The sequence below is a fragment of the Pseudorasbora parva genome, chromosome 25, assembly GCF_024679245.1.
Source record: "Pseudorasbora parva isolate DD20220531a chromosome 25, ASM2467924v1, whole genome shotgun sequence".
Classification (NCBI taxonomy): domain Eukaryota; kingdom Metazoa; phylum Chordata; class Actinopteri; order Cypriniformes; family Gobionidae; genus Pseudorasbora; species Pseudorasbora parva.
In genome coordinates, this window is record NC_090196.1 from 18,423,148 (window position 1) to 18,450,290 (window position 27,143).

Genomic DNA, 27,143 nt, shown 5'->3' on the forward strand with positions numbered 1-27,143 from the left:
TCTGGATACTTTTTTTGTCCCACTTTATATAGATTACATGTGTTTGTGCACATGATATCAGCTTAATATGCACATGACGGCGGTGCGTAAATTGAGTTACCCCTCCCACTTCTGACAGTTTTATTGAGATTTCTTATCCTGTGCGAACTGGCAATTAATATTACAGACATTCTGTGGTAAAATTACATTACTTCATTTACCCTTGTAAAAATTATCACATCCGAATAAGGCTTTATAGATGTGTCAGCACATTAAATAACATGATATGGTGGGAATTCCACACTTCAGCTTTAAACGTGGAATCCAAGAACACAGACCTGTAATTTTGTTTAGCTAGATTAGAACCTGATCTCAATCAGCTGGTAAATGCAATCCAGTCATCTGCAGTCTGAGTGTCTTTTTAACCGATGACCATTAGTAGCTATTAATGAGTCACACACACATTGGTTATCAGTGTGAACTAGAGCGTCATATCGATCGCATGCACAGAGCAGTTGATCCTTTTTGTCATTGTTGTCACTTGAGATGATTTGACGAGCAAATCGCCAGTGCTTCTAGCTAATCGCTTGGATAAAAGCCAAATTACTGCAATTGATTTTATTGCTGGGTTAAAATACTAACAGGGAAAAAAGGAACAACAATATTTGGTTTAGGTTTAAAAAGGAAAACAGATGAAAGTCTAAGTCAGGGTCTCTGAGTGCATTGTGTTGTGTTGTTGATACCATGTTTTGTGGAGGTGGTGGAGTAGTAGTTATGTAATCTTGGTGTGCATCATCTCGCAAGTGGTTTCAAAATGAATGGACTGCTGGTGATTTCACTCGTGTGGGCAGCTTACTCTGAATACATTATGAAACCATAATGAAGCCATGATGCTTCCAGATCTTATAAATCCATCAAACCTCATCTATGCAACCCAAAACTGCAAAGTTACCCAGAATGCACTTGTAATGTCTGTTGTTTGGGAAGTATGGGACAGTTTTCCTGCAGAAGAACCTGAGGAGACCGAAGCAGAAAGAAGAGGGCCATATAAAAAAACTGAGATTATGCAGTTTCTCTCATGTCAATCTAAACCACAGGCCGTGTCCCTCAGCAAATGAACAGCAGGGTTACACTTGAGATGAAAGTCATTCAGACAAATGAAGGAATTGGAATGGATGAAATTTCCATCTGTAAGAACTCAACTTCTAGCTCTGCTTTGTGATTAAATTACTCCTAAAAAAAAGAAAAACCCAAAGTGTTTCTTCAAAGAGAGTTGTGACTTTAAAGTGTAAATCTAGTGCACAGATGTCAGAATCATTGGCTTTCATCTGTAGTATAAATGAGGGAGGCAGAGAAATGCTTGTCATTAAGTGTGGTGGAACACAATAAGTTACACAAATTTGCGTTACACAAAAATCTAACAAATGGGGATTAATGCACCGGATTACCCATAATTAATTTACTCCAGAGGCAGATGGGTTATACCTGTTATGCAGGATGAATTCCTTAACTTAAAAAAAAAAAAACTTAATTGTAACTTAAGATGAAAATGTAACAGTGGATCATAACAGAGTGGAAATTAAAACAAAATGTATCTGTTGTTTAGAAGGATTGAGAGTTATCATTTGTTTTGACATTTTTATAGTAATTTTAATAATATGATATTAATTATTCATAATTGATCAAATTCATTGCTGATACTTGAAGATTAAAACTTCCAGTGCTAAATTATCACTCCTCAGGCCATGTCCAAACAAATACATTATCGTTTGAAAACGTATCTTTTTCTCTCCATTTTGGCCTTCCGTCCACACTAAGACAGCGTTTTAAGTAAACGAAAGCGTAGCTTTTTGAAAATGCTCTACAAAGCATATAAATGTAAAAATGCATCGTAGTGTGGACTGTGAAGGGTGGAGTTTTTTTTTTTAAAACGATGACACGTTTAGTCATGTGACACATCATGTACCAATAGATATGTATGTTTATACCGCTATTGTGTCAGTAATGTGCTATTCACTTTCACACACTTACTAAAATACCTTACTTTGCACGCTTCATATCACATTCCTGCAAGGACGACTTGCATTTGCTGTCCTGTGGCAAAACACGAGTAGAGTTGCATTTTAGACCACACATATAATGGTGAACGAGTGCGACCTGGATGCATCAGTGAATGCTGAGATATTTGATAAATAAAATGATCCTGCCAGAAGAATTGTGTGAGCTTTATGATGTCTGTATCATCTCAGTGAGCTTTTATGAGGTTTTACATATGCGCAGTAAGTTGAATTTTGCCTTTACATATGTTTCAGTGTGGATGAGAAACTACAAACTATTTTACATTGCCTCAGAGTTTGAGTCCACACTCGAGTATTAAAATAATAATAATAATAATAATAATAATAAATAATAATAGATTTTATTTATAATGCACTTTTCATTCCGAAGAATCTCAAAGTGCAAAATAAACAATGAAGAAGTGTTAATGTTAATGAGATAATTAAGTGATTAACTACCATGACTAATTACCATTAGTGATGACACATGATGATAATAAGCAGATTCACTGGAGGATCACCATTTTAGGTCACCATTATGGTGATTAGTGTTTTCTTTAGTTGGGCACTTGACCCTTGACTGTTTAACATTACTTTTTCCCTGACTGCAGTCAATGCTTTAACTGTGTGTTTAGAAAAGCTTTATTTATGACCAAGAAATATTTTCAGGTGTTATGTTTTCATAGCCATTACCACATAGTGACCTGATGAACTGATATCGTTTTCTGTTTTCTATTTTCTTAATTCTCTCTTTGTTTGTCTCGCTGCAATATCTTGGTTACAGGGGCCAGATAAAAAGTGACTGCAGTCAGGGAAAAAGTAATGTTAAACAGTCAAGGTTCAAGAGCCAAATTAAAGCAAACACTGATCACCATAATGGTGACTGTCCTTCAGTGATTCTGATTGTTAACAGTAGGTGTTCATCACTAAGGGTGAGCCATCATTCAATGATAAAGAGTAAAGAGTTTTTGCTGTCTACTGATGTGTGTGCTGTTGTTTCCCCAAGAAAAATGGTCACTTCCTGGTGGATGTCGTTAAAGGGATAGTTCACCAAAAATGTTAATTCTGTCATAATTTACTCCTCCTCATGTTGTTCCAAACCTGTATGAGTTTATTTTTTTCAGTTCAACACAAAAGAAGAATATTTTAGAGAATGTTGATAACCAGACAGTTGACGGTAGCCATTGATTTTCATTGGGTTTTTTTTTTCCTACTATGGATGTCAATGAACAACTGAAAATGTAAATTATGACAATTTTAAATGTTTGGGTGAACTATCCCCAAATTGACCCATGAGGGAAGGATTTGTTACTTTTTTAAATTTCAACCACATAAACTTTTTTTGTGTAAGTCCTTGGACCACTTCGATGAACACTCATTTTTGAATTTATTTATTGTTTTTTTTAAAGAATTGACCCGAGGGCAGGATAATAACCAGTATTCATAGGAAAATTGAGAATTGCATTTATATTTCATAATAAAATGCTGGTTTATAATTAGTGAAACTATTTAAACTGGATCCCATTAAGTGTGATTGAATAAAACACATTCAGTTAGGATTATATTCTAATGTTCCAGACATGTTTGCTCCAGCTGTTTTTGTCCTATCATGAACTCTCATGTTACAGTATTGTCAAATGTTACCGCAAAGGTTCATTAAAATTTGCTTCTGTTTGTTTTGTAGGCCTTAATGTCTCTCTTCAGCTCCTACACGGGGATATGGAGCAGATTCGTAAGGATTACATGCGTCTTTTCACCCGCAACGTCTCCATTACCAAGAGGTTGGGTTTCTCCGATATCATCATTCCAGGTGGGATAATCCTGTTTTGTTGTCATTATTCTGCCTTTTTACATCACATTACCACTGGATTTATGTTTTGCATTGCTATGCAAATGAAAGCTCTAGCATTATGATATCTTTTGTCATTTAACGACATCATCATAAGGTAATGTGGTCGCTCTGTGGCATCTGTAATAATGGTTTAATCGTGTCATTATGTTTTAAATTAATTGCTTTGCAGTGTGAATATGGGCTTTACAGGAGCAAAATAATATTTTGTATTGAATTACCATGAACTCTGAGATATAACTGTCATTTATACCATAATATAACACAGGCACTCCTACTAAATATAGCACAGTCAGAAAAAATCTATATTGGATTGAATTTACAGGTCTTACATTGATTTGATGTTCGTTTTGCTCGCTGTCACACAATGTAAGTACATACGCAACTAAAGTGCAAAAGCAGCGGGAGTTATTAATGAAAATGCGTTCTCTTATTACACAATGCATTGGTTTGACCACATTTTATTTGATATTTGCTTTCACACCCTCAGTCGGCGATGAAGCACCTTTGAGCCCCATGTGTTGACAGAGTAATTAGAAATGTTTTGTGGTGTTTCTAACATCTCTGAGGAGCTGAAATGTATTGACTAAAAGTGTGGATTGCCAGAAGAAACATTTTTGTTGTCCTTTCTAGGTTGTACAGTATTTAAGGTGTGTATAATGGACTATGACTTACATAAATACATACAACAGTATTGTATTGAAATGCATTGTAAACAAACACAGTCATGTTCATAGTCACTTATCAATGTATCAGCACACGATAGAAAAAAAACCAACTAACTATTCAGCAAGCTCTGCTGATAGGTTGATTTCAACACCTGATAACCGCCTGAAAGTGCTGTGGTGGTAGAAAACGATTTATGAGATCCGGTTATCTTCATTCTGCAGGTGAAATAAGAAATGATCTGTATGTGACCCTTGAGAAGGGTGAATTTGAGAAAGGTGGAAAAAGTGTGGCACGTAATGTGGAAGTCTCCGTCTATCTGTTGGGAGGTGATGGGCAGCTGCTAAAGGTGAGAACCATCGTTGGATGTCATTTGTTTCCTGCGTATAATTTAAAGGTGCCCTTGAATGAGTTGAAACAATATTTTAAATTGCTCTCTGATATCTACATTTAGGGTATGGGGCTTTTGCCTTATTTGGAAGGGTCATGAATAGTAATGTTGAGCTCTGCTCTGATTGGCTCTTTCAGGAGCTTACACAAGTGCAGTTATTCAGCTAACACAATCGCAAACAGCACAAGTGGCTCGTGAGTCCTGACAGAACACAGACCGACTGAATGACACAGAAAATCTCAAATGGAGATTGCTTAAATGCAGCTTACTTGTTTACTGGTATTTTCAGATCATCCGTACGTTTAAGTAAAACGCAGGATAGAATATGTGTTCTTTAAACAGCTCTGATTGGGAGATTTAAAAAATCTGAAATCTGGCAACCGTGAGCACGAATGCTCCTCTGTGAGCACGATTGCTCCTTAATTTTCTGTGGGAAGTCTATAAAAAATGCTCACATCTCCTGCACAGCCTGGAATATAACATTTATATCCACGATCTGTTGTTTTCACTATATTGTCCTAATTTTCAGAATACCTTCAGAACTATTGTTGATTCAGTGCAGCTCCACGTTAACACTGCCTGCCTTGAACATGGGCTGGTTATATGCAAATTTTAAATAAAAAAATTAGGGAGGCGAAAATATTAATGATCCCGACTGTTACAGTCGTTGTTTGAGGCTCATGGTATGTTAGTTCCATGTACATAACTCATATTATTCAACAATGCCAAGGTTAATGCAGTTTTTCGTTCTAGGGCACCTTTAATAAATATGTCTATCTCAGTTTTCAGATATTATTTCAATCTTTTCATCCACTTTATTAGCTTGATATGTGTTCAACTTTGTATCACTTTTGTAAAAGAAAATGTATTTTAAAAAAGTGTATTTTATCATAGACTTATATGCAACGAACTTGTGAACCATCATCCAAGAAAGAAAGAAAGAAATAAAGAAAGAAATAAAGAAAGAAAGAAAGAAAGAAAGAAAGAAAGAAAGAAAGAAAGAAAGAAAGAAAGAAAGAAAGAAAGAAAGAAAGAAAGAAAGAAAGAAAGAAAGAAAGAAAGAAAAAGAAAGAAATAATTTTTTTTTATTTCATGTAAAATAACTTACGGTATTATCATTTATTACTTTATTACTTAAAAGAGGATTTTTGGTTTTTAACTTTTGACAAAAATGTACAAAATGATCGCATCATTTACGTTTCATGAGTACTTCAAAATATTATGCGCGGTGGTGGAATGGTTCACAATTATTTCTTAGGATTAGTTTTATGTTCTCTATCTCTCTGTCTCAGGGTCTGGTTTGTTGCGGCTCCGGGGAGCCAGGAGTAGATGAGCACCGCTCTTTTGTCCTGTATCACAGTAACAGCCCTCGCTGGTCCGAACAGATCAAACTGCCCATCCCTCTGGAGATGTTTCACGGCACACACTTGCGCTTCGAGCTCAGGCACTGCTCCAGTAAGATTCCGATATGCTTCACATGCACTTTTTTCCTGAAAATTGATTTTACGTCTGCTTGTTATTCCACCTTCTGAGATTTTAGACTTTCCCATTATTGACTCATTTCACATAACCACTGTTCTCTCTGTTCATGCAGCAAAGGAAAAAGGTGAGAAGAAGCTTTTTGGCTTCTCTTTTGTCCCTCTGATGCAGGACAATGGGAGACCACTGCCTGATGGGACGCATGAGCTTATTGTCCACAAGGTACTTTGTGTCTTTATGAATCATATTATTATATATAAAATATATAAATTGTTATTTTTATCATTATTATTATTGTTATTATTTTCATTATTTTTATTATAAGTGAATGGTTGTGAGGTCAAAATCCCAGAAACACAACAAAAAATTAGTTCTGGCACCATTGTCCTTTTTTAAACATCTGGTGCTGCTCTTATGATGGTTAAAAATGACAGAATTAATAAAATGAACATACAGCTCTGAAGTAAAATATATAAAAAAATTAAAAATTAAGAGACCACTTCACATTTATTTAACATGTTAAGTGGTCTCTTATTTTTTTCCAGAGCTGTGTTTTATTAAGTTTTTAAGGATATTTGTATTGTATTTTTTTAAGGATATTTGTATTGTATTTTTAGGGATATTTTTGGTAGCATAAATTATATTATTATGATAAAAATTATTGAGCATAGACTTTTTGAGCTTCGATTTTAAAATGTTAAAACTAAACTGCCATAAATCTAAACAAGTTGTGTTCCGAAGTGAGTGACTACACACAAAAAGTGACATTTTTTCAGAACCATTTAACCTTTTCATACCATGTCCATGATTTTTTTTTTGTGTTCACATAGCAAGTGCCAAAACCTTAACCAAGTTATGTAACCATCCGAGGAAGTAAAAAATAAACATAAAATTTTTCAGTCAACAATGACTGAACAGCAGAGGGTTAATACAAAATCACCGCGATGGTCTCACTGTATGTGTATGTTATTAAAGTCTATTGTCTTTGAACTTCTCTCTCATAACAGTGTGAAGAGACAGCTGATCTTCAGGATCCTGCTCGGTATCTCAAACTGCCATTTTCCAAAGCCAGCCTCCAGCCAGCCAACAGCCAGACAATAAAGAACAGCAAAGAGTCCTTCTGGATCCAGTCATCTCTCTGCTCCACTAAACTCACTCAGAATGGTGAGACAAAGTTCCTCCTTACAATATGCCATAACCTCATTTTTAAATTATATATGATCTCAAATCTATCCCATCCAGTCTGTTGGAAAGCGGTGATTTCAGAAACACCTTTTGTCTTTGTGCCATATGGCCCCGTCTCTGCATCACGACCTTGATATTGTGATATATTGATCTGAGCAGGTGAATGTCATGGTAACAGTGGCAGAAAACAGAGAGGTCTGAGTTTGGACCGAAGATCACAGCGGGGCTGAGCCCACACCTGCCTCTGTTGACCTTGGAAGTTCGCCCAGTGTCTCTGCGGTTCTGCCGCGCCTTCGCCCAACTGCACTCATATCAACGGCCATCTGGCTGTTATTTAACCGAAAGCACTGAACCCAAGTTAGATTCAGTTTAAATTTCATCTATACTCAGCTAAACTTTGAAAAGCCTGAAGCTTGAGACTGATTATATTAATCTCTAGACCTTTGAGCTATATTAAACTATAGCCACGTGCGTAAGAATTGAGTTGAATGTCATTATTCCTTTGTTATTTTCAATTCTTGCATACCATATAAATGTTTGAAAGGCATTTTTAAAGGTTCCTAGACCATTTGACCAGTTGGTTCGCCATATATTGATTCACAAATGGTTCATATGATGCTGGTTAATTCACCTACATTTGATTTGCGAATGGTTGTTTTTGTACCAGTTAAATCGCCAGTGATTAATGTACTACTGGTTGATTTGCCAGTGACTGATTCACCTACGGTTGATTTGCGAATGGTAAATATTTTATTTTAACAGTTGATTCGCCAGTGGTTGACGCCAATGATGGCATTTGATTCACTTTAGGTTGATTCGTCAGTGATTAATTTACTACTGGTTGATTCACCAGTGGTTGAGTCACCAATGATAATGGTTGATTTACCTTAGGTTGATTCACCAGTGATTGACTTACTAATGGCGAATGGTTGATTTTTTTTACCAGTTGATTTGCCAGCTGTTGACACCAATGATTGGTTGATCAGGTTGATTCACTGTAGGTTGATTCGCTTGTGATTGATTTACTATCAGATGTTTCACTAGTGCTTGAGTCACCAATTATTGATTATGACAACTGTTGATTCACGTACAGTTGATTCGCCAATGGGTGATTCACCAACAGTTGATTCGCCAGGGGTTGATTCACCAGTGGTGACGGTTGATTCTCCTGCATTTGATTCACTAGTGATTGATTCATTAATGATTCACCACTGGATATGTTGACAGTTGATTTGCAAATTGTTAACTCTTTAGTGGTTGATTCAGTAGTTGCTAATTCACTAGTGGTTATTTCAGCAACATTTGATCTGCAAATAGATTTAATGGACCATCAATGGTTGCTTCACTAAAGGTTGAAACACTTAACAGGTGATTCGGCAATTGTTGACACAGCCACTTTATTAATTAAACCCAATTTAAATAGTTTATCTTAAAAAAGTGCATGTTTCTTGTGTTGTGTTCAGGTGACATGTTGGACCTGCTGAAATGGAGAGTCAATCTGGACAGAATTATTGACTGCCTCTCCAAACTCAAGGACATTGATGGCACTGAAATTGTTAAGGTATAAACCACTTACAGCAACTTGCTTTTACCACTGAAACTGCAGAAATAGTATTGAATATTCTTTCCCCAAAAATATTTTTGTGTCTGTAAAATTGTATTCTCTCCTGTACAGTTTTTGCAGGACACTTTGGACACCTTGTTTGGGATTTTAGACGAGAGTCCTCAGCGGTATGGACTAAAGGTGTTTGACTGCCTGGTGAGTGATGTTTTATTCAAACCTTGTGAATGGGAATGTATAAAATGTAGACATTGCACTGCTCTCAAGTTTCTAGTTTCCAGAGATACTCTACATATTTTGACTGCAAACTCATACAAACTCATCCATCTCCTCCGCAAGGAGACAGTTTCTTGTTGATAATGAGAACAAGATGCTTTCCTCATCTTTCCTCGACTGTGTTACCACGGTTACATGCCAAATACGGCAACTCATAAAATCCATCTTAGACTTCTCTTGCTATAATCCAACTCCTGCCCTCATATTCTCTTTATATCAGGCAGAACAAAGTACTTCTAGATCAGAAAGCACATTTTAAATAAACTCTGCATGATTGAGTGTTCTCTTAGGCTGCATGGGAAGTGTTTTATACAATAACTTTACTTTTTACATGGCACTCTGGAATACTTGATTCTGATTGGTCAATTGCTGAATTCTGCGGTCCATTATAAGAAAATGGTTGTTGTCTTGGGCAATTAATTTCCTACAATGCTGTGCTAGTTTCAAGTCTCATATCATTCCACAGCCGCCTCTTTCAGGTAACAAAATAATTTAAACGTAAATTGATTCATCAGTGGTTGATTCATCAGTGGTTGATTCATCAATGATTGATTCACTAGTGGTTGATTCATGAATTATTGATTCACTAGTGGTTGATTCATGAATTATTGATTCACCAGTGGTTGATCAATGAATTATTGATTCATCGGTGGTTAATATGTTGATGTTTGATGCACAGTAATTGTTAATTCCTTAGTGGTTGATTCGTCAACTGCTGATATGAAATCGTTGATTCATCAGTGTTTGATCTGCCAATGGATTTAATAGATCTGCCAAACGATTGATTTGGTGATTCGATGGATTATTCGCCAAAGATTGGTACGTTAGCAGGTGATTCAGAAACTGATTCGTCAGTTGTTGATTCTGCTGATCAGTATTGGAAAATAAATTCTGATAGGAATTTAAATTGACTAAATTAGCATAGATTATGTAATTTTTTTTGCTTAAATTAGCTGACGAACTTACTGTGGTGTCGATTTTTGTTTTCTCCTCAGGTGCACGTTATAAATCTGCTGCAGGACAGCAAATTTCAGCTCTTCAAGCCTGTAATGGACAACTACATCGAGAACCACTTCGCTGGTGCTCTGTCCTACAGGTAAACATATTAGGTGGGGGTGGGGGGTGGGGGGGTAAACATTCTGTTACAAATCACGGTTCTTAAGTCAATTGTTTTAGGATGCAGATCAAGTCAAATTTTAAAATGCGTATCTCGAGACACTGCAAAAATGTTTGCACGATGCAAAATTTTACGTTAAGAAAATAAGGAAACAAAACTTCAGAACTTTAGCAGCTCTGAATGAAAGCACTCTTTGAGTTATTGCTCGTGATGTGTTTCTTTAGTCTTTTTGTATCAAGTTAGATGTTGACAATGTTTATATATATTTTTGTTTAAATGTTTGATTTTTTGAACATGTACTTTTTTTAAAAAAAGTATTTAAACAGAAATCAATATTTAAACTGCTAAATGCATAAAAAATACATATTAAACACACATGAAATCACAGTATATCAAAACGGCAGCTAAAAATCATCAATTAATTAAAGTCGAATTGAGGTCTATGGCAATTCTCAGCCCTAGCAAACAGGCTACACAAGTAAAAATAATGTATTTGAGAATTGTATGAGTTTCAAAACACTCAAAAATACTGGAGCTCTTGAGGTGTTCAGCTGAAATAGCGTATCATGCTTTTGAGAGTTGCTTTTGGTAATGTAGAAAGATGAAACGTGTTTTATGTTGAGCTCCAGGCCTTGTATACTGTAACCCAGGGAGTTTCTCTGAGTTTGCAGGTCCTCTCGGCACACAGGGAGATGTATGTCAAACCCAAAGCACAGCGCTGTCTCGCTATCATCTGTCATAAACTGCATTGTTAGTAAAAAGGTTTTGTCCTGTATGTGTGGTCAGGAAGGTAATGTGTGCTGTTGGGTTTTCAGATTGCATGTGTAATGTGTAATAGATTGATGCTCCTCAAAGCTCCTCATTCTTTCCCTTTAGTTTTTCCCAACTCTCCATTTCTTCTTCAACACACTCTCACTCTCTCTCTCTCTGTCAGTAATGAGGCGTGTGGTTGTGTTGTTGTGTGTGGGCAGTGATGTGGTCCCTCTTCTGTAACGCACTGAGGTGTGGAGCATCATGTCAAAGCTGAGGTGGATGTGGGCGGCTTGCAAAATACTCACTTTCGCACTGTTCCCGTCACCCAATTCCCATAATTCGGTGTTTCTATCCCGTGTCCCTTGCAATGCTGTTTCTTCTTTATTATGATTATAATTATTTTTTTATTGTTTTCTTTTCTTTTGCATTTCAGCAAAGTGTAACTTCTGATTTTCAACCTGCTTTGTATTGTTACAATGTCGATAGTATATGAACAGTTTACTTGTTCCCTGTGTTACCTGGACTGAGAAATTCACATTTATTGTCAGCCAAACGCTAGCCTAGCCAAATGCGTCGCCCGGCAGGCTTTTGACAGCTCGGATTGACAGAGGATGATTGGATTTATCCTGAAAAATTGTATTGGGCTATGTCTAATTTTTAAACAGCATTATGGTAAAAATGGAAAACTATGGCAACAGCTTTCTTAGCTGAACGTGACAGTTTTGCTTCGGGTGGAACTTACTTTTTATTTTTTTGCATTGTGTGGCATATGTTTTCAAACTATCATTTCCAAAGAGCCAGGAAAATCCCACTCAATATGTTTCCTATATATTTTTTTTCATAGTCTATTTGCAGTTTAATGTTATGTGCTTTGTTACCACACTCGCATACATTTTCACACTGCGCTGCGTCTCCCAGCATGCTCAAAGACACACACTAAGGTTAATCTGCAGTCAGGATGGATGCTGTGGTGATGAGGGTCTGTTTGTCTCAGGGTAGTGAAAAACAGAGCCGCTGGGTTCAAACTACGTGTCAGTAATCCTGAAGTATCTTAAGTAAATGTAGCTGATGCTGCCAGGGCGATTACTGCTGTTATTGCTTGTGAATAAGCAGTCGAGGTCACTTAATAATATTCACATTTGCAAAGCGAAGAAGCATGAAATAAGAGGTCCATATTACATTAGTCATTTATGGCACAATCTAGGGGTATAAATTTGCTCATGAATTGAATCGGATCTAACTGAACGGATTTGAATTCGATTGAACCGAACAGACTGAACTGAGCCGAGCTGAACCCAATCAATCAAACAGAACACAACTGAATTGAATCTAGTTGAACAGATTTAAATAGTTCATAATTGAACTAAATAGAAACAAGTTAAACTGAACCAAACCAAACTGAATTGAATCAAGCAAAATTAAACTGAATCGAATCAATCTTAAAGGTGCCCTAGAATGATTTGAAACGATATTTTAAATTGTTCTCTGATATCTACATATAGGGTATGTGACTTTTATTTAAGGGTTAAAAATGTCCAGATACGGTTTTACAGGTCCATTTACAACCCTAGAAATTGTCCCTTGGATGTAATGGTCTGTTTTTGCCTTATTTGGAAGGGTCATGATTGGCTGTTGCATTGCACGGCTCATTTCAATGACAGAAACACATCTACCGTATACTGTCAATCATGTTGAGATTAACGTCAGTACTACTAACTTCAGCCTACATGTGAACTAGCATATAACATTAACTTTACATGTTAAAGTTCAGCGCTGGGAAGATGAATCTGTGTTTAAACTGGGTCATTAATGTAGTAGAAATGTGAAATTATTTTTGAATTTGGTGCTTTCTAGACTGAGAAAAGACAGAAAATGTATTTTTGTCTTATGGGGATAAAAGACAAAAATTCCCAAAATGCTTCACTGCCCTCTGAGGCCACTCCCAAAGCCACCGCTACTGGATCACTATGACTGGTGAGAGCTGAGGTAATCGTGACCACGGCAGTCGTTCACAGCGCGTGTTCAGTCTGGCGCATTTTCAGTTCATGCCTTTGGAAGCTTAACTTTCATAGGAATTAATTTGAGAACTTAAAACACTCACTTTGCTCCGTACAGCTCCTTCACTGAGCTGTGAGTGCGATCTCCCATCCCCCATATGCGGATTGAAAACATGTGGAAATAGCTCCCTCTGCTGGCTGTAGTCTTTAGCCCCTGGCCAAAATTTTTGACGCAAATTTTCACCGGAGTAATTTTTTCAGTAATAAAATGCATAAATCTCTCGTCTCAGGGGGATATGAGAGGGGGGAGCACGATCATTCGAATATACTCCAGGGTTTCTACTGATACAAAGCCATATGCTAATCGCTGAAGTAACCCTTTAACTCATATCGTCAGCAGTCACAACTTTGTTTTTAGCATTTTAAAAACATTTTAATCACTGTAATTCGTCACCGTTTGATTTTACAATGATAGCTTCTTCACTTTGAATCAAAAACTCTAAACAGCGAACTGGGTAACGTTAGTGCACAAATATGTTGTTTGTACAGTACAGTAGCCTACAGGTTTTTAAATTTTTTTTTTAACAAATTGACAATGCCTTGTCAAATTATCGGACATGATGTTAGCTAGAAGGATCGAGTGAGCGATCTGCAAGCAAATAAACTGACATAGTTAACGTTAGCTCCTGAGTTGTGTGTTGTTGATGAAAATAGGCTAAAATTAGCCTGTCCTATAGGACAAAAGGGATTGCCATATGTATCTACGTTTATATTTTGTATAATTTGTAGACAACACTGGCAGGAAATATTAACTTTTAAAATTTGTCATACTGATGTATACTACTTGGAGTTTCCTATTGATACTGTACTAGCATCTTGCGTTGGATCTAGACAACACGGGGGATATTATAGTTTATGTTATCTCACAAAGAAACTCTCAGTTTAATTTAGAAATTGTTTAGACAGTCAATAAGTGGATAAAATCACTATACTGCTGGGGATATAGTTTGAATTGCCGCTTCTCCAATATCAGACGCTGGGTGAAGCCTGATATTGTCTAGTTTAGAAAACTGTCCATGGTGAAATGGGCCGAGCAAACGAACAACTTTAATTAAATTGTTGCACTATCCGGTTATAGATAAACATGCCTGTTGACAGTTTTGTTCAATGGGAAGGCTATGAAGAGTCCCCACGTCCCCTGCACAGCCTGGAACATAACATCTATATCCATGATCTGCTATTTTCGCTATCCTCACGTGACGCATGCGCTGCTGTATACAAATGATGGGGGCGTACATATTAATGATCCCAGCGATTGCCTCACAGTTGGCGTTCGCCTGAAAATCGCCTGTTTTTCCATGATGTTTTTCACAAACAAGATTTACATATGAAGGAGGAAATAATGGTGTTTGAGACTCACTGTATGTGATGTCTATGTACTGAACTCTTGTTATTTAACTATGCCATGGTTAATTAAATTTTTGATTCTAGAACACCTTTAACATGGCTGAATTGAACTGAATCAAAGAACAAAACAGAACAGAAAGCTGAAATGAACCATTTCGAATCAAATTGGATCTGACCACAAGTGAATTTAACTGAACTGAATGTAATCAAACTGAACTGAAGGCTGTGTAGTTCAGCTAATAGATTTATATTAACAGTCAGATCTTTGGGAATATGAATCGGATAAATAATATATAAAAAGATTACTCTTGATGTGGTTGGATTATTTTCAAGGCAGTTGATTTTATCTCAATCACAACATGAGGTGTTACAGTGTGTTTAATTAAGATCTAATTAGATTTTAAATGAAATCTTTCGGGGGAATGAGAGCTGGTATTACACTGGCTGACATTAATTGCAATCCCATGCAGGGAATGTTAACATTTTTCTCCTTATGGCCAAATTACTCTCATGGGCTTCCAAAACCAACAAGAGGCACATCAAAGACCCAGTTTTCCTCCAATTATTCACCCTCCCCATTTATCACATCTTACTTTAAAAATTAATGTTGCATTAGGCAATTTAGCCAAATATAAGAGTTTACCCAAAACTAACCTATCCTCACTACTATTTCTTCAAGTATTTTTCCCAGGTTTTCCAAGATTTTGACTCACTGTAGACGCCGTCCATAGGCCGTGAATATATGTACCTTCATACCCACTGTTGTTCTCAGACAGATCTTGATGGATTGGACCCTAAGGAACGTTTTAAACCATTTTAATGAGCTTTGACTGGCAACAAAGACCATTAAACCGAAGTCTATTTACAAAGTTTCCTGGCGGCTGCATTAATTATTCATGAAGACCTGTGCTCTCTAACTCCATTGATTCATTGTCACCATCACTTAAAATATCTCAGACTTTTCATTGCCTGAGTGTTTAAGACTTTAATGAAATACGCTGGACAGTTAAGGACCTTTTATTGATCTTGGAACAGCATTCAATTGGTTGCATTAGGTGCATAAGCAGGAATACTTTAAATTTGAGGTTCAAGGATGAACAACTTGCTCATCAAGTTTTTTGTTGTTGATGAAAATACAGTAATAATATCAGTGTTTCCCACAGATTCGAAAGCAATGTGTGGTGGTGGCGATGAGGGGCGGTTGCTCCATGTCAGACGGGGGTTTTAAAATTTCACATTTAAAAAAATCTAGTATTTGACCTACAAATAAGAAAGCAGTTATGATCTGCAATACTTTAAGCAACTTGACTATTATTTATTAAAAAGCCATACAGGCACTTCGTGTGTAAGGGCAATACAAGTGAAAATTATTATTTTTCCGGCCCCAAAATGACTCTAATTTGCCTCTTTGCATTGGAATTCTCTATTTTAACCTTAATTACTACACTAATTGTAATTATAAATAATATAAATACTAGAAGAAAAATATTTTAAGGGGTCATTAATGGACCATAATTATTGCACAAATAGTATTTATTACCAAAATATCTCCTCAAAATATTCAATAAATATTACTAAACTAAAATAGTTTATTTAATAACATTTATTTAATTGAAAAATAGTTAAGGTGTACGGTCACATTTGACTATGATAGTAAGGATAATACAAGACGAGCATAACATTACAATGTTCCATCTTCATTCTCCATTTTAAAATGCCTTAAAATGGAGAAATTCAAAAATGCTCTGTAAATGCGGTTGATGTAATAATCAATGCACACTATGCTGTACTGTTTACAAACAATTGCTGCAAATACCAATAGTAGAGCTGTTGTCATTCAAATGTATTGACATAGCGCTGGTTTGTTTAGTACTATTGAGACGCCGTGATCACGTGACCGCGCGCTGCCGGGAGATTATTCAACTCTGTTATTCAACGGCTCTGGTTTTAACTGTTATGCCACACTTAATGGGTCAAAACGCTATTTGTTGTTTGAATTTCATATTAAAAAAATGTTTTAGTGTTAAGCTTAAACTTTGTTTCATATCAAAAACAATTTGGATTTTCTTGGCCAGACTGAGACGGTGAGACAGAGCCTGAACGGGTGAGTGAGTGGAGTGAGTGGAGTGAGTGGAGTGAGTGGAGTGAGTGGAGTGAGTGGAGTGAGTGGAGTGAGTGGAGTGAGTGGAGTGAGTGGAGTGAGGGAGGGAGGGAGGGAGGGAGGGAGGGAGGGAGGGAGGGAGGGAGGTTTGTCAAAAACTGCTTATGAAGTATTACATGTGGAACTCTTGAAAACTTTTTGCACATTTTTACTATTACAGCTCTCAAGGTTAACTAATCATGAAACGTGTTGATTATAGCATTATGCTTGGATCTATGCAATTATATTTAGATTGTGATATGAAAGAGGTTGCAGTGATGGGCATTGTAGCCGATCAAAGATATGTTGAGTGCATGAATGCAGTGATCTCGATTTCTGCACACTAACCAATGCTTTCATCATGAACTAACAGTGCAAACACAATGTAAATAAGAGATTTGTTGATTAGTATGGGAATTTTGGCGAGAGTCACTGATAAACTCATGCTGTTTGATTGACAGCTCCAGCAACAGTAAAGGGAGCTTTCTTTGATCGCTTTCTATCATTTAATCACAGTTTAAATAATAGATTTTCATCCTACTAAGAGAAACAATATGAAGTTGACCGTTTAGTCACTGGTTTGATTTACTGATACATAGATAAAGAACACCTGACTGTACATTAATCATTACATTTCAGGAATCACTGCTCACAGATCAGGCATTAGAAATAACACGGTTACTTACATGTTGTTGCATTACTATCAAGTCGTTATCGTAAAAGTCTGTTTGCAAAGCCTGCGCCGAAATTGCGTCTGATATACCAGAATCCATAGTGTAATGTACTGAATACAAATAAATAATGCTCAACTGAGACATTCACATTGTTGAAGATAAATAACCACATTCCTAGCATTAGGATCCTTTAGAAGAGAATGTTATTTGTAGTCCATCCTATTTCGCTCTTCTCTACTCGTCATCTCACTAACACGGCAGTCGGCGGGGCCACAGTTGAAATGATGAAGTAGGCGTTGATTTTCTTCTGCAGAGGCTGTTCTGTCACCTCTTTATCACCAAAAAAACAAGAACATAAAGTTATTGAACAGTGTATCGTGGGCATCCAAACATTCTTCCTTTCCCTGCAGATTTTATTTTAGAGGCTCCATAAAATCTTGAGCGCTGCCTATGAATATTTTGTGATAATATTATTTGTGTTCCCTGCAGGACAAGAAATGTATAACATACAGACATAAATGGCAAACTTTAACACCCATCTTTTTCTTGTTCCTGATGTCTAATATTCACGGCTTGTGTCTGCAGGGATCTGATCCGTGTGTTGAAGTGGTATGTGGATCGTATCATTGATGCTGAGCACCAGGAACAGATCCAGCAGGTTTTGAAGGTGAGAGCACTAGCATGTGCTTCATTCAGGATGTATGTCACAGTATGCATGCAAATCTATGAGGAAACATATGCACCCTATCTCTGTCAGGTTGGAATAAACCCTCACCCCCTGCTGGTTCTCTGTCCTGATCTTCTAAGCTCTCTCCCCCCCACCCCCCCAGCAGTTATGAATATACCCTTGATGCATCTGTTCTGTTCCTCTCAGCCTCTCTAACCCACAGGAACTTCTTTTCTTACCCATCATGCAATTAAGCTACAAACATTCAGTATTTTCTTTCTTTATTCGCTCGTTCTGCTTTTATGACCTGCTGTGGGACCACCAGGCACATTCTCCAAATGCATCCACACTCGTTTACACCCTTCAAAGGTGTTATTTGAAAGCAATTCCCACTTTCTTACCTTGAACCCTTCAACCCTCTTTGGGGACAATGCGTTCCATTCATCTTTTGGTATTTTTGCTCTTTCGGAATCAAATGTTTAATACAGAAAATGGACTTTACACAATGTGATTTATTTATTTATTTTCAAAAAGTAATAAAGAAGCTGCTTATGCATCCCAATATATTCAGTATATTAAATACAAAAATGTTTATTAAATTAACCCTGTAAAGCCTTCTCTACAATATTTGATCCACAAATTTCTAAGGCTTATAAATGATCAACATATTCTTAAGCTTCATATTCTCACATTATGAGAGGAAATAAGCAAAAAAGCCTGGTGTATCAGATATGATACTCAAAATACAACATATGCACACATCTTTTTGTTATATTTTGTCTAAAGGTTCAATAAATATATAAATGTTCCATATACATTTTTCTTGTTTTTCTCAATATTATTTCATATGTCAGGATTTACAGGGTTAAGAATTTTTTGTTAGGATTTTTTAAAATGTGATTTTAAATATTTATTTCATTAACAATTGTTTGACATCTTATGGCCCATAGGCGTCAGAGTACTTGTTTAAGTACATTGTGCAATCAAGGCGTTTGTACGCGGCGGCCACCGGAGGCCAGAACGAGGAGGAATTCCGCTGCTCCGTTCATGAGCTCTTCAAATCCATCCACCTGTTCCTGTCTCATGAGAGTAAGGGCATCAGCCCCATTACACACACACAGGTGAGACGCACACACACACACACACACACACACACACCTGTATGCCTACACTGGGTACAATTTCACACACTTCTTATACAAAATGTATGTACTGCACTGAGTAAAGAGAAAGTATGTACTTAATATGATGTAAGTTGGTATTCCAGCATTTGAGCATACTATACCATCATAAAATTACCTTTATAACCTAAAGTGGCTTCGTTTTAAGAAATCCAGTTTCCTTTTTGTTCTTAGGAAAGATCTAAACAACCATATTTTAGCAATTGGATCAACATAAATAATTGCTTCCGGCAATTGTTATTCCTGTAACACGCTGCATTAAACATTGTTTGCAAAAAAACTATTTGTGGATTATTGGCTATTAATTGGTGTCCTCTGACCTAGAGAAAGTGTTTGTGGAATATGTTAGCAGAAACGCCATCCAAACACCTTTGATCCAGACATATTTTCAGTGTATTTGTGATTTGGAATGCACTAATTGTCGCTTACCTGTAAACTAGACCTCATATGTCTATGTATGGTATGTATGGTATGTATGTATGTATGTGTGTATGTACACTTACCAGGCATAACATAATGGCAGGTGATTATGTCTTCATCAAGGCACTTTTTATTAAGTAGGATATATTAGGCAGCAAGTGAACAATTTGTCCTCAAAGTTGATGTGTTAGAAGCATGAAAAATGGGAAGCGTAAAGGATTTGAGCGAGTTTGACAAGGGCCAAATTGTGATGGCTAGACGACAGATGTCAGAGTATCTCCAAAACTGCAGTTCTTGTGAGGTTTTCCAACCAAGTTTGCAGTGGTCAGTATCTATCATAAGTGGTCCAAGGATAGAACAGTGGTGAACCGGCTACAGGGCCATGGGCGGCCAAGGCCAGAGCCGAACAGCCCTATGCGCTCACTACGCAAGCTGCGTAGGGCCCCGCAATTTAATTTACCTCCCCCTCGTGTCAAAGCGCGTCAATCAATGTTGTAAACAATGATGATAAAATTATATTTATAATTTTATAAACTATCATTTGCAGGTGCTATGCTTAAGTTTGTAAGTAGAGGAGATGCTGGATCATCTGCCAGTACAAGCACAGACCTAAATGATCCACATCCAGCCTCACCCAGTATACTACAGACCCAGTACAGCCAGATTCACCAACAGTAAAGCTGTCTTTAGCAAGTACTATGTTAAGATTCTATAGAAAATACTGTTCAATAAATATTGTTTGTTTGAACCTCATTTGACTGTTTTGTTCAAAGGAGGGAGCACTGTGGTGTCAGGTGTAACTGCATGGCAATTGGTTTACATAGCTCATGGGTCAGGTAGGAGGGCCCCTTAGCAGAATTTTGCTTAGGGCTCCAGGGAGGTCAGGATCGGCTCTGGCCAAGGCTCATTGATGCACTAGGGGAGCAAAGGCTAGCTCGCATGGTCCGATCAAACAGACAAGCTACTGTAGCTTAAATTGCTCAAGAAGTAAATGCTGGTTTTGATAGAAAGCTGTCAGAATACACAGTGCATTGCAGTATGGGACTCCATAGCCGCAGACCAGTCAGGGTGCCCATGCTGGCCCCTGTCCACTGCAAAACGTGCCAACAGTGGACACATGAGCATTAGACCTGGACCACAGAGCAATGGAAGAAGGTGGCCTGGTCTGATGAATCATGTTTTCTTTTACATCACGTGGATGGCCAGGTGCGTGGCTTACCTAGGGGAACACATGGCATCAGGATGCATTATGGTGAAAAAGGCAAGCTGGCGGAGGCAGTGTGATGCTCTGGGCAATGTTCTGCTGGGAACCCTTGGGTCCTGCCAGCCATGTGAGTGTTACTTTGACATGTACCACCTACCCTTTCATGCAAACGGTATTCCCTGGTGGCTGTGGCCTCAGCAGGATAATGCACCCTGTCACAAAGCAAAAATGGTTCAGGAATGGTTTGAGGAGCACAGCAACAAGTTTGAGGTGTTGACTTGGCCTCCAAATTCTCCAGATCTCAATCCTATTGAGCATTTGTGGGATGTGCTGAACAAACAAGTACAATCCATCTAGGCCCCACCTTGCAACTTACAGGACTTAAAGTATCTGCTGCTAATATCTTGGTGCCAGATACCACAGCATACCTCTACGGGCCAGGGCTGTTTTGGCAGAAAAAGGTGACTAATATCCTATCATTGGTCATAATGTTATGCCTGATCTGTGTGTGTGTGTGTCTACGTGTATATATACATATATACATACATACATACTGCAGTTAGCAGTATTTATTGAGAACAGTACTTTTTTTCAGCCCCACCCACATTTGTTCTAGTCTTCAAAGCTCAGTCAGCCCATGAAAAGTTAAGTCAGTCTTGATATACACAAACAGAGACGCACGCATGCTGTGCGTGCTAAAAGCCTGCCACACACTGTCACGGCCCGTGAGCTGGGAGTCAGCTGAGCCGCGTGTGTCCGTCGGGCAGAGAGACCCGCTCCCGTTCTTTTCGAGATTCGTTTCGTTCTGACGAGCATTAACGGTTGCACAGTGGGGATGCACGCACACATTCTCACATTCACTCACACTGAACTCGCACACAGGTCTGTTCTTGTTATGGCAGCCCAGCAAGAGAGCAGATTTCAATTAACACAGCCAAGAAAACAAAGCGTCTTTGGACACCGCGGCATAATCCAAAGCACATGCAGGCGACTGGATCTGTGCCAGATTTGTGTGTCAACACAATATTTGTGTGTGTGCCTTTGCTTACATCTGTTGTTTGACGTCCCCTACCACACCAGAGGAACATTTTCCCACTAAATCAATGTGCAAATGTGTTTGGAGGAAGATGATAGCATATTACAGTGATACGAATGCACAAAATACACACATACCGTAGCACTTTACACCTATTATTAAAGTCAGCATGAAACCGAAGTTGCAATGGTATTTTCTTCCTCATTGTATTGTATTTTTAAGTGAAACGGCTTCTTGAAAAAGAAAGCATTTAGTGTGGAACATGATTTTGTCCATGGGATTGGATGGTTGTGGTTTGCTATTTGTCGATCTGATGTGAGTGACAGGTTGTCCCGCCCTCTCGCCGTAAACACACCATAAGAGAAGAGACGACACTGCAAGAGGGAGGGGAAGCTATTTTCAAGATTATGATGGAACATGAATTTTTAAAGATAATGACATGCATAAATAAATCCTTTATATTAAATACTGCAATATTCCATTAAAAGCCAAGAATTGTCCATTTTGATTTAATGTTGACTTCAACTTTATCTCTTGGGTACCACCTAATAACTTTGACAGTTTTTTTGGGGGGGTTTTCATTTTAAACAAACACTCGACTCAGCGACTTGTTTATTGGCATTTTCTCAGGCAGTGTTCCTGAGATCGTTCCCGACTGTGTGCTGCGAGCTGCTAAAGATCTTCAGCATGAGAGAGGTGGCAAATCTGGCCCGTGACACGTTGAGCAGCCTGCCCGCCCTCACGCACAATGACTGCCCCCTACAGGCAGTCAAACTGCAGTGCATGGCCAAGACCGTGGAGAGTCCTCTTTACGTCAACCCGGGTAAAGGATCACACGTTGGTTTCTGTTTGAAAAAGGCATTTGAAAATGAGAAATTATTGCTGAAAACACCATGAAATCAGGTTTAGGTCTATTAAGGAACCACCTATCTATTTTATTGAACCTTTTGACAAAGGTAAGAAGATAACATAAAACACATATGCAAACTTAAGTAATATTTTTGATGAATCAGGCATTTATGGCTCATGGGAGAATATGGAGCCCAATTTTATGGCCCAATTTGAATTTTTGTGCAGATGTTGTTATATATATGGCCAAAAAGTTAGATGAAAATCTGATAGTATCTGCTATCTTTATAGTATAGCAGACTACATGCATAAAATGCATATAAATATAATTGTCACTCTATATATCCCAATAATAATGTCTTATTAAGATGATATCTAAATGCTTATTGTCATGATCAATCTCTGTGTTTTTTTATTGTGGGGGACGTAACATAATGCAATTCAATACGATGATGATGATTGAAAGAAATGCTCACATTTTACAAATTTCTGTACTTTTTTTTTAAAATGGATAATCATGTTAACCTGCTTTAGTCCAGAAAGTGTTCATCATAAAATATTAATCACAATATAAAAGTTATTCTTTTGTTTACCTTATAAAATCAGGAATGATTTCACGGTAAAGACACGTGAACCATGACCTGAAGGTGGACGTTTTTACAGTTACTGTATAGTAAAAGGCCTTTTACTTGCTAAAAATTATAAAGAGTATTTAGAGTCCTTAGAAATATGTTGAGTTAAGATGTTTGAATCGTGTGTGTGTGTGTGTGTGTGTGTGTGTGTGTATGTGTGTGTGTGTGTGTGTGTGTGTGTGTGTGTGTGTTTGTTTGTTTGTTTTCAGAGTCGAGGTGTGTGTTGTTACCGGTAGTTCTGCATCTGCTGCACACACACCTGCAGGAGCAGAGGGAGCTGGTTCTGTGTGCCAACATCCTCACCAGCATGCTGACGCTCAACACACCCGCCACGGTCAGACTCGCACTAAAACTGCTGATACAGTTGTTTCCTTCCTGTTTAATTCACTCTTGTCACTATTTATTAGTTAGTTTCTAGCTCTTGTCCTGATTTAATTTCTTTTTTTCCCCTTTAGAATTGCTGGTGAGATTTGGTACTTATTTTAGTTCTGAATATAATGTGACTTTTCTGACTAAATATTGTATTGAATTAATTGTAATTTAATTTGATTAATGACATAAATATATTATAAATTAAATATATAATATTTAATATTATAAATATAAATATTTAAATTAAAAAGTAAAATAAGTAAATATATAAAAAGTTCTGTATATTAGTTCAAATATATATATAAGTTACTGAAAAAGGAAAACCATTTGAATGGTTCTTATTCCTTCATATAATAATAATAATTAATTGTCTAACCAAATATGTTTAAGAAATTTAAGTTAATCGTTACCTCTTGATCTGCAGGCCTATGTAAATTTCGCAATAAGTGAATTTGATTCCTCTAACAATTTATTTTAACCTGGATTTACTCTTCTATCACTGTGATATAATGGAACTATATATATATATATATATATATATATATATATATATATATATATATATATATATATGTGATAAATTTTAATTTAATTTGATTCATTCAATCTTCATATTAAACATTTTTAAAGATTTAAATTAATTTACAGCCCTAAAATATAATTTTAAAAAATTTAAATACAAAAATGTAATAACATATAATTAAATGTTTTATTTAAGTTTTTGAATATTTGAAAATAAATGTTTGATATATATTAATTTGTGTATATACCCTTTGCCAGGAAGAACCAAAAACATGTTTCACAGTGATGCCATTGAAGAACCATTTTTGGTTCCCCAAAGATCTATTTTGTGGAAGGTTCTTTAAAGAAGAATTTTATAGTCTAAACTAAGAATATTTTGGCTCTACAAATAACCTTTTGTGCAATGGGAAGGTTCTTTGGTTATTAAAGGTGTCATGAACTGCCTTTTTAAAAAAAATTGATACTGTTGTTTGAGGTCAACTAATGACAGTTGTGTGGTTTTTACATTCAAAAACATCATAACCAATAAGTAATAGGCTATTCTACACTGGTTTTGAGGCTCTCTCCAAAACGCTGGGTTTTGGTGCGCGTGCAGCACTAGAGACTTGGAAGTAAACGCCCACGGCTAGGAGTGGAGAAGATTTACATATTTAATGAGCTTAAGCTCCGCTGTCAGTCCACAAGGGAGAGGAGAGATTGAGGGAGAAGCAGCAACCAGATTGATTCTCTTGACCACAGGGCTAGTAAATGTCTTATATGATATAGTTGTAAATGTCAACACAATGATATAGTTCTCATCGACCCGCGATTGATTGGAGTGTTATTTTCATATTACACATAGCCCGCAAGATCGGACGATATAAGCGCGTTTCGCGCGCTCACATATACAGAGAGAGAGAGAGAGAGAGAGAGAGAGAGAGAGAGAGAGAGAGAGAGAGAGAACAGCAGAACAAGAACAGAATATTATGAGATTCCTCATAATACATGTCTGAGTCCTAAAGTTATGCTCTGTTAGACACGTACGCATAAGCAAAACGATATATAACAATGCAATACTATTACATATAAAAACACAATTTTTACTCACATATGTGTGTTACACCATTCCTGTCGGATCCAAATCCAGTATCGACCGGAGATTGGTTTACAAACGATCCTGCAGTGAAATGAAGTGAACATGTCTTCCCCATGTGAGCTGGAACTTGAAGCTTATGCAGCGAGTGTGTTCTTCCACAACCAGGAATAGCGCAATATCTTAATCTTCCTCGGCATGTTTATTGTTGTTGACCAGCTATCACGAGCCCTCCATGAGTCGGTGGGCGAGGCTACTGGATTAGACCTACTGTAGATTCTGTAGAGGCGGTGTTTTGTTGCGCAATGACGTCAGTATGAAGCACAGGACCAATAAGTATGAACTTTGCTGAGCCTGGTGTCTATAAAAGCTTTTCTTTGAATAACAAGGAAGTTTTCAGCTCCGAAACTTAGAGGATATTCTTATATTACCATGACCTTTTATATATCAAAGCTCAAGGGAAAGTTGATTTCTCAATTCATCACCTCTTTAAATGTTCTTCATGGAACCATACACCCTGCCAAAGAACCATTTAAGACCTTTATTTTTAAGAGTATATATTGATTTATATATATCAAATAAAATAAAAGTGTTTTGTCTTATTTCTCTGTAGGAGTGTGGAGTGTCTGAGGAGGTGAATCAGGTCATGGAGAGTCTGTCTGGAGTCTTACTCAGAACTATACTGGAAGTGACCAACCGGCCTCAGCCTGCTGCCTCTTCCCTGCGCCTGCAGTACCAGGATGTCACTGTGCGTCTGACCTTTTCTATTGACCTTTTATGTTTACTTCAGGGGAAGTATTTCAGTATATTGAATAACGCTCAGATGTGTTTGTGTTTCAGGGTGAATTTGTTGCCTGTTTGCTCGCGTTGCTACGGCAGCTAAAAGATAAAGAATACCAACAGCTTCTCAGCAGATTTCCTACTAAAGATGAGCTAACGGTAAAATCATTTCAAAAACATTACCAGTTTAACATTACTGTATAACTAGCTTACTCTGCTGTGATAACAGGGATAGCTGTAGTCTAACTGTAGGATCTCTTACACTGGTTTCCCAGAGTTTCCTCCTGCAGTTATTCACCGTCTTCAGAATACTTATCCGACAGGATATGTTCCCAAAAGACTGGACTGTCATGCGACTGGTCGCTAATAAGTAAGGGTTTGGAAATCCAGGCTTATATGTAATCTCATTCAACCATAGAAATGTTTTATTGCTTGACGTTTCTGTTTGTTTGTGTTTAGCGTCATTATTACCACCATCTTGTATCTCTCTGATACCCTGCGCAACAACTTCCTTAATGAGAAATTTGACTTCAAGGTAAGGAGATTTTCCATTTATTGGTAAGATGTTTTTTATTTTTTTAATAAATTCATATTTAAAGACAAAGACATTTATAATTCAAAAGCTTTTAAATAAATGCTGTTCTTTTGATTTTTCTATTCAGCAAAAAAAAAAAAAAATCATGGTTTCCAAAACAATATGAAGCAGCACAACAGTTTTCAACATTAATAATAATAAGAAATGTTAAAGCAGCAAAACAGGATATTTGAATTATTTCTGAAGAATCATGTGACACTGAAGACTGCAGAAATGGAATAAATTACATTTTATATTAATATTTAAATATTACTGTGTCAATTGTATTTTAATAAAAAAATG

General features: G+C 37.1%; 1 protein-coding gene across 2 annotated transcripts in view; it reads left to right on the forward strand.

Annotated features, from left to right (window-relative positions):
* dock4 (dedicator of cytokinesis 4) overlaps positions 1–27,143 on the forward strand; it is an 87,271-nt gene that overhangs the window by 37,984 nt on the left and 22,144 nt on the right. For both annotated transcript variants that reach the window (XM_067436329.1, XM_067436330.1), the window contains exons 13-28: positions 3,721–3,846; positions 4,776–4,900; positions 6,235–6,397; positions 6,537–6,643; positions 7,429–7,585; positions 9,070–9,167; positions 9,282–9,365; positions 10,439–10,539; positions 18,117–18,198; positions 19,149–19,319; positions 22,670–22,862; positions 23,730–23,854; positions 26,100–26,234; positions 26,327–26,425; positions 26,542–26,636; positions 26,726–26,801. In XM_067436329.1, the coding sequence (XP_067292430.1) occupies positions 3,721–3,846; positions 4,776–4,900; positions 6,235–6,397; positions 6,537–6,643; positions 7,429–7,585; positions 9,070–9,167; positions 9,282–9,365; positions 10,439–10,539; positions 18,117–18,198; positions 19,149–19,319; positions 22,670–22,862; positions 23,730–23,854; positions 26,100–26,234; positions 26,327–26,425; positions 26,542–26,636; positions 26,726–26,801 (1,937 nt within the window). The remainder of the gene's footprint in view (positions 1–3,720; positions 3,847–4,775; positions 4,901–6,234; positions 6,398–6,536; positions 6,644–7,428; positions 7,586–9,069; positions 9,168–9,281; positions 9,366–10,438; positions 10,540–18,116; positions 18,199–19,148; positions 19,320–22,669; positions 22,863–23,729; positions 23,855–26,099; positions 26,235–26,326; positions 26,426–26,541; positions 26,637–26,725; positions 26,802–27,143) is intronic.